We start from the raw sequence: 7,924 nt of genomic DNA, 5'->3' as shown, positions 1-7,924 counted from the left end.
ACTTCAAGGGGGCAAAGGGTCCACGACACCTGGCACATTTGTCCAAGCTTGGTACAACTGAGGAGACCAACTCATGTTTACAGTTCTGTGGACAAAACACATTGATTATGAAATAACAATAAAAAATACTTTACTCTTGCAATTTAAAACATTGTCTCCGACTTAATTTCAGTCTTAAATGGGTTGATAGGTAAGCTAGTGCAGATGGGACTAGATAAACCATCACTGTTGCAATTAAAATACTAAATGTACTGTAACTTCAATTAAAATATTATTGTCCCCATGTAAATATATCTTAAATAAGCATATTGTACATAGCTAACATTTAACATAATCACAAGAATAACCAACAGCTCCTCGGTTTCTTTTTTCGTGGTCAGAAACGTCAAATACAACATTAAAAAAAGGACTTCATTTTCTTTCTCCCCTTTGTAAAAACAACATATTTATCTGATAAATGAACTTCAACACAACATTAATACAAACGTGTACTTGTTCCGCACAAGAGAGGGTATTACTCCAAGTGTTTGAACATGTTATCTATAAGCAAGTGTGTTAACTAATCAACGGCATCTCTCTCCGTCTTTACTCGCAGCACTACGCCTTTGCAGTAGAGCAGCGGTTACTTATTAAATACTTCCATATCATTCATAAAATAAAATGATAAATATAAAAGTTTGTGCCATCCAGTTCAGCAAATGTGGCACTCCCCAAATGTAATAAAATACTGATAATCCCGCCCAAATTCATTAATTGTTTATTATAAAGGAGGCAAGACAAATCTGCCATGGACCATGTTGAACCCATAGTGGGACTCATGGCAGCATCTTCATGAAAAACAGCATTGACACACAGTCCTCTTAGTGTCTAAAGCGGTCCAGTAGAGTGATACACAGGACCTGTGTATCGAACCTCACAATTCAAATCCAGTCTTCATGGTTTATAACTGGAAAGACACATGTAACTAATACCAACATTGAGTTGTGGTTAACTCACCTGTGTAATGCCATCACAGTGGGACTCAGATGTCATGGCAGCATCTTCATGCTGAGTCTCTGCCTCAGTGGAAATCTTGTGGATGAAAAAGGACCAAGTTTAATCACTAAACATCCAGAGTAGTACACAAATGCTTTACTGGCTCTTGTTGTGAGTTAACAACACAATCAGGTAGAAAGACACTGATTATAGTGTTTAATATCTAAAGAGTACGATCGTTCAGTTTAACATTAAGAAGAAAAACAGCATTGACACACAGTCCTCTTAGTGTCTAAAGCGGTCCAGTAGAGTGATACACAGGACCTGTGTATCGAACCTCACAATTCAAATCCAGTCTTCATGGTTTATAACTGGAAAGACACATGTAACTAATACCAACATTGAGTTGTGGTTAACTCACCTGTGTAATGCCATCACAGTGGGACTCAGATGTCATGGCAGCATCTTCATGCTGAGTTTCTGCCTCAGTGGAAATCTTGTGGATGAAGAAGGACCAAGTTTAATCACTAAACATCCATAGTAGTACACAAATGCTTTACTGGCTCTTGTTGTGAGTTAACAACACAATCAGGTAGAAAGACACTGATTATAGTGTTTAATATCTAAAGAGTATGATCGTTCAGTTTAACATTAAGAAGACAAACAGCATTGACACACAGTCCTCTTAGTGTCTAAAGCGGTCCAGTAGAGTGATACACAGGACCTGTGTATCGAACCACACAATTCAAATCCAGTCTTCATGGTTTATAACTGGAAAGACACATGTAACTAATACCAACATTGAGTTGTGGTTAACTCACCTGTGTAATGCCATCACAGTGGGACTCAGATGTCATGGCTGTGAGAGAGATTTTCTTTTCAGCAATGTAGATGGAAGGAATGGAGGCTGGAGTCCGCTTTATATCAAACACTGAGTTTAATGAGAGCTAACGGCCGTGAGTGAGCTCAAAGCGTTTACACAACATGCTATGAGAAAACCCTCCAACTCACTGAAGCATTACACAGAAAACACAGACGATCTACCGGAGAATCCGGGAGGGGCCTCTATTTCGCGCGTCTTCTGATCGATAATCACAAAAACACATGGATTCAGAGACAAAGACAGTCTGTTAAAGTCCTCTGGCAGTTAGTCACAGTCCCCCAACAGGAAAGCGGAACCTTTAACCCTTTAACCTTTAAACCTTTAAACCCCTGCTCTAAGTTATGGCAGACCTATGTGAAACACAAAATGCTTTTTGGTCCCTCACAGATCCACGCTTTTATCAATTCATTGATAACCAATTAACATTAGTCTAAGAATATTTTCAGTCACTACTTGAATCAAATAAAACGTCCTCAGAGTTGGGTGGATTCCTCATTACATTAATTACATCAAAAAACAGAATAAGATTGGAACAGCCAATCACAATGGTTGATACAGACAACCATAATAGAAAAATCATCTTTCTTCAGTGTTTGATTTCTTTTGTCAAAAAGCACAATAATAACACATATGCAATACAAAAATATAATAGTAAAATATATGTTTCAAAAACAAGATCTTTTATCATTTATCCCTCAGTTAATCTCATTCATCAAACACAAATTCAAATTCAGCTTACATCTTTAAAGATTTACTTCAAGGCAATTCATAATTAAAACACAATTAGAATGTAGGATTATAAGAAATCCAATTGAGGTATAAAATCAGAATCAATAGGGATTCAGTTAAAAATTCACAGTTACGGTATAAATTCACAGTGATGAATCGATCAATCTGTAATCTGTAAAGCTACAGTGTCCTCCATTTTTAGCATTACTTTACGTTTACTTCAATACACTTATTCAAGAGTAAGGCACTTTACTACATACATTTTATTCAAATACATTTGTTCAAAAATCTGAAAAGGAGAAGTCAGACATTTTATTGAAAACAACCTGAGAAAGGAAAAGTCAAAACATTTATTCTTAACAACCTGAGAAAGGAAAAGTCAAAACATTTATTCTTTATTCTGAGTGTCAACTTTAATCAATTTATCAATCGCTGAAAGGAGGTACCCAAGGTACCGGAACTGCCACGGAGACCCATGGGTCTGGAAGCTCGGCGTCGTACATCAACATTGTGTCATCTACAGTAGAGTACCCCACTAGCCTCTGTGGGGCCTGGAGGGCAGTTTTGGCAACCCTGCGTATGGCTAATTTAATTACAGTGATCAAACAGGTCACTAGGATTAGCACAACCAAGATAAACACTGCAACAGTAACAACAAATTTAACCAACCCCGCTCCCCAGGACCCAAGAGTTCCGCTTAAATCCCCCAAGTGTATTTATCCCCTTAGCTGTGTCCTGGACCATATCCGTAACTTCAGGTGTGGCGTCAGAGACAAAGGAACAGCACTCCGCACCAATTACTTTACATGCGCCCCCCTGGGCAGCTAAGAGGAGGTCCAGCGCCATGCGATTCTGTAGTGCTACTGTCCTAACTTCCTGCAGTTCTTTATGTTCCGCTAACATCGCGATACTTGATACATTTAGATGATGCTCCACTACTTTGGACAATGCCATGATTTCCTGCTGACTAACATAAATGCCGTACCAGGGCAAAAGTAGGCTCGCTACCTGTTGTCCTTTTGTAATGGACCTGCTGTTCCTGTGTAGAGAGGGAAGTATCGCTGCAATCTCATTTGCCTCTACTTTACGGATTAAAGGAATTAGGTAGGCTAGATAACAGGTGCCATAAAAAACGTCATATGGTACGCAGCCATAAGCCCGGTCGCAAGGGTATTGGTTTCGTGCAATCATGTATTTTAACCTCAACGGAGTTCACTGTTCTGGAGCCAAACCAGGGCACAACTGTTACCAAAGCTTCAACCAGCAAAGATGCCAGGTGTGGTTGTTTTGTGCATGTTGGACTTGTGGAATTAACCGAACAATTAGTTTGTACCAGAGCTAACTGGAATCTGTATTCAAAAGCTAGGTTAATGTATTTCTTCACATATATTAGTTTTAAAAACATCAATCGTTTGAAACCGTCAGGCAGATAATTTGTATTTACTCTCTCAACAATGAGAGACTAGACCCTTGTACTGTAACGGTTTATCAGAGTCTGTTGGGTATGACGGAGTATAGCAGTCCTCAGCCTCATCGCTAATCCTAGAGTAAATTTCGTTCCAGTTGATTAATTTATAGTCTGCTCTTGCAAACGGGATTGGGCTAAACATGGGAGAATGCATGGATTCTGGCATATTTTGGCATAGCCAACAGTTACTAATATTACGTTCATGGGCGTAGTCTAACATTAAGTTTACTGCAGAATTAGTTTTAGTTTGTTTAAAAGGAGTGATTAAGGCCTTTTTTGAAGAATCTACCTCACCTCCTGAGTGTTTACGTGGAGTGGATGGAACATTTGTTTTTTCCTCTGGTTCAGACAGGTCGCACACAGCAGCACCTGGATCGGAAACCTGGTAAGCTGGTTCCCTATCTCTACATGTTACTTCATCCCTTATCATTGCCTTATACTGCTCTCTAGTGCAACACCACAGTTCTGGGGGCATGTTTTCAATGGTGTCGAGTGCCACTCTCACCCCTCCCGACGCCACTCCGTCCGTACGGTACTGGTCCATTGGATATAAGTCCCATGTTGACCAATCTGAGGACACATAATATACAATAATACAGTTAGATGAATCACATATTGAAGCTGGACAGTTAAAAGAAATAGTCTTTGATTTGTGATCAGGGAGGGAGACAATCCTCCTGATTCTTCCTCCTTTTCTTTCTCGTTGTGTCTCTCGCACCATACTGAGTGTCTGTGTGGTGATTGGATACAACCTGTCCTTGTCGCTAGGCACTGATTTGCCCGTTGGTGTCGTTTTGCCCTCAGGGTCTGGGCCCTGAGTGGTCAAGTCGTCTGCGCTCGTAGATAAGAGCACCTTATTTTCTTCCTCAGACGGGCGAGGTCCCTCGCCACCTGTCGTTGGGATTCCCACAGCTCCATCTAGCAGGGTGACCTTGGCCAGGTACAGAAGACCCAGCATGACGATGATGATGACTGCCTTCACACGCCAGCATCCGGTAGAGGGGAGAGACGACATCTTGTAGCGTGAATCCACTCCGGTCTCCCTTGTACCCACAGCGCTGTTCTGGTCACTATTAACACCTGGAAAGGACCTTTCCACCTGGGAGACAGAGCATCTTTTTCAAGAGATTTGATTAGTACATTATCACCAATCTGAAAGGGGTGGGTGGGCTCCTCTCCCGGCTGGGGAAGCCTGTCAGCCACCTGCCTATGAAACTTTCTCAACATGTCAGTTAGATATTTGACATAGTTAGTCATGTAATCCTCTGTCCACAAAAGAGTGAGTTTGTGGGGTGTTACTGAGGGGCTAGATCCTGCGAACATTACCCTTCCCATCAATACCTCGTGTGGGCTAAGCCCTGTCGTTGCATTTGGTGAACTTCTGATGGAGCACAGAACTAGCGGCAGCGCGTCTACCCATTTTAGTCCTGTGGTCAACATTGTTTTAGTGAGTTTCTCCTTTATAGTCAAGTTCATTCTCTCAACCTGGCCTGAGCTCTGTGGGTGATAGGGAACATGCAATTGCCATTTGAACCCTAACACTGTAGCTAGACTCTGGGTTATCTTCGAAATGAATGCTGGACCTCTGTCACTGTTAATTCCTGTGGGAACACCAAATCTAGGAATAACATCTTTGAGAAGACACTTTACAACTGTTCTAGCGTCTTCTTTTCTGGTAGGGTAGGCCTCTACCCATTTGGAGAACTGGCACACTATTACCAAAAGATATTTGAATCCTTGGCATGGTGGCATATGTGAAAAGTCAATTTGCATATTTACAAAGGGCCCCGAGGGGGGCGGTAAGTGTTCATGCTGAATTTGACCACTTCTTCGTCTTGTCTGCTGGCATATCATACATCTGTCCACAAGGGTCTGTGTAGCTAGTGTGATGCCTGGAGCAAACCATTGGGACTTTATAATCCCATTCATCCCTCCTTTTCCTACATGTGATTTGCCATGTGCAACATGTGCCAAAACATGGAGGAACGAACGTGGACAGACCATCCGTCCGTCTGGGTGGAGCCACAAGCTGGACTCAGCGTCAAGTGTACAACCTCGTCTTAGCCATAAATCTTTCTCCCTAACATCAGCGCGGGCTTGCATGTCCGCGACATCATTAAAGGAAGGCAAAGAAATGGGCTCTGCGGGTTGTGTCAAGGGGCATTGGAGCACCATAGAAGAGGAGGAAACTGCTGCTTGTTTAGCCGCGGTGTCAGCTAACGCATTTCCACGCGAAATAGGATCATCAGAATTTGTGTGAGCAGCACACTTAACCACTGCTAGCTGTGTAGGGAGCATGATAGCGTCTAATAGCTGAGCTACTAACGCATGATGTTGAATAGGCTTACCGGCCGATGTTAAGAAACCGCGCATTTTCCACAAGACACCAAAATCATGGCACACACCAAATGCATACCTGGAGTCTGTGAAAATGGTTGCAACACTGTCTTTAGCCAAAATACACGCCCTCAGCAGAGCATACAACTCTGCAGCCTGAGCTGACGTGCCATTTGGCAAGGCCCGGCTTTCTAAAACTTCCCAGTCATTTACAACAGCATAGCCTGCTAAGTGTACTGTGTCAGACGGCCTGCTCGCAGACCCGTCTGTGTATAGAATCATATCTGAATTAGGGATAGGAGTTTGCAACATATCAGTTCTGGGGGAAGAAGATATGTCAATCGTTGTGACACAGTCATGTGTGATTTCAAAATCTGGAATTGGCACCAGCATAGCTGGGTTTAGAGGGGGAGAGCGTTTAAGTGTGATGTGTGGGCTTGAAAGAATTATTGCTTCATAACCAGAGCGCCTTGCTGCTGTCATATGCTGAGTAGCAGAGGTGTTCAGAATATGTAAAACTGCATGTGGAGCATGTACTACACAGTCACTGGCCAGTACAATGGGAGAGGATTGTTTGATAACAATTGCAACTGCGGCCACTGCTCGCAGACATGACGGCATACCGAGCACCACAGGGGAGAGTCGAGATGAGTAGTATGCAACAGGCCGGAAATTAGAGCCATGCTTCTGTACCAAGATGCCCGTTGCGAAGCCCCCCTTCTCATGGACATGCAGGTGAAACGGCTGATGGTAATCAGGGAGACCCAGGGCAGGAGCTGATGTCAGGGCTCTCTTTAAGTCCTGAAAGGCTGTGTGCATGTCCTCAGACCATTGAACAATGTTAGGAGCAGCCTGCAGAGTGGCAGCACGCAGGACAGAGTCCATAGCAGCGTACTCGCATATCCAGTGTCTGCAATAGTTAGCCATGCCCAAAAAAGACAGCATGTCTTTCTTTGTGCGGGGTGGTGCCACTTTGTTCAAAAGGCAAATCCTTGCTGGCGAGAGGAGTCGGTGTCCATCCCTCAGAATGTGACCCAGGTATGTGACCTCAGTCTGGCAGTACTGCAACTTAGCCAGGGATGCTCTGTGTCCGCATTCAGAAAGTCTTTTCATGAGCAGAATGGAGTCGATGCGACATGCGTCCATGTTGGGAGAAGCCAGCAAGAGGTCATCGGCCTATTGAAGCAAGGTACTACCTCCTGTAAGGACCAAAGTGTCCAGATCTCTCTTAACCGCTGCTGCGTACACCGTAGGCGACTCGACGTACCCCTGTGGGAGGCGCGTGTATGTGATTTGTTTACCTTTAAAAGTAAATGCAAACAGATACTGGCTGTCTGGATGCAGAGGACAGAGAAAAATGCTGAACACAAATCAATTACTGTGTACAATTTTGAATCTGACGGCAAGGATGCAAGAATTGAATTAGTGTCAGGAACTATGGGAGCTGTCGGAATGACAATAGCGTTAATAGCTTGCAAATCTTGGACAAAACGCCACTCATCAGGGCGATTGTGCTTGGGAATTGGCAATAT

General features: G+C 43.1%; 1 protein-coding gene across 1 annotated transcript in view; it reads right to left on the bottom strand.

Annotated features, from left to right (window-relative positions):
- Positions 1-4,556: 4,556 nt before the first annotated feature.
- LOC139433802 (uncharacterized) overlaps positions 4,557-7,924 on the bottom strand; it is a 16,274-nt gene continuing 12,906 nt past the window's right edge. The window contains exons 8-9 of the mRNA XM_071203028.1: positions 4,966-5,154; positions 4,557-4,625 (exon numbers count right to left, since the gene is read on the bottom strand). Coding sequence (XP_071059129.1) covers positions 4,557-4,625; positions 4,966-5,154 — 258 coding nt within the window. The remainder of the gene's footprint in view (positions 4,626-4,965; positions 5,155-7,924) is intronic.

The sequence above is a fragment of the Pseudochaenichthys georgianus genome, chromosome 4, assembly GCF_902827115.2.
Source record: "Pseudochaenichthys georgianus chromosome 4, fPseGeo1.2, whole genome shotgun sequence".
NCBI lineage: Eukaryota > Metazoa > Chordata > Actinopteri > Perciformes > Channichthyidae > Pseudochaenichthys > Pseudochaenichthys georgianus.
The sequence above is the reverse complement of the archived record's forward strand: the minus strand, read 5'-3'. Positions and strand labels throughout refer to the sequence as shown.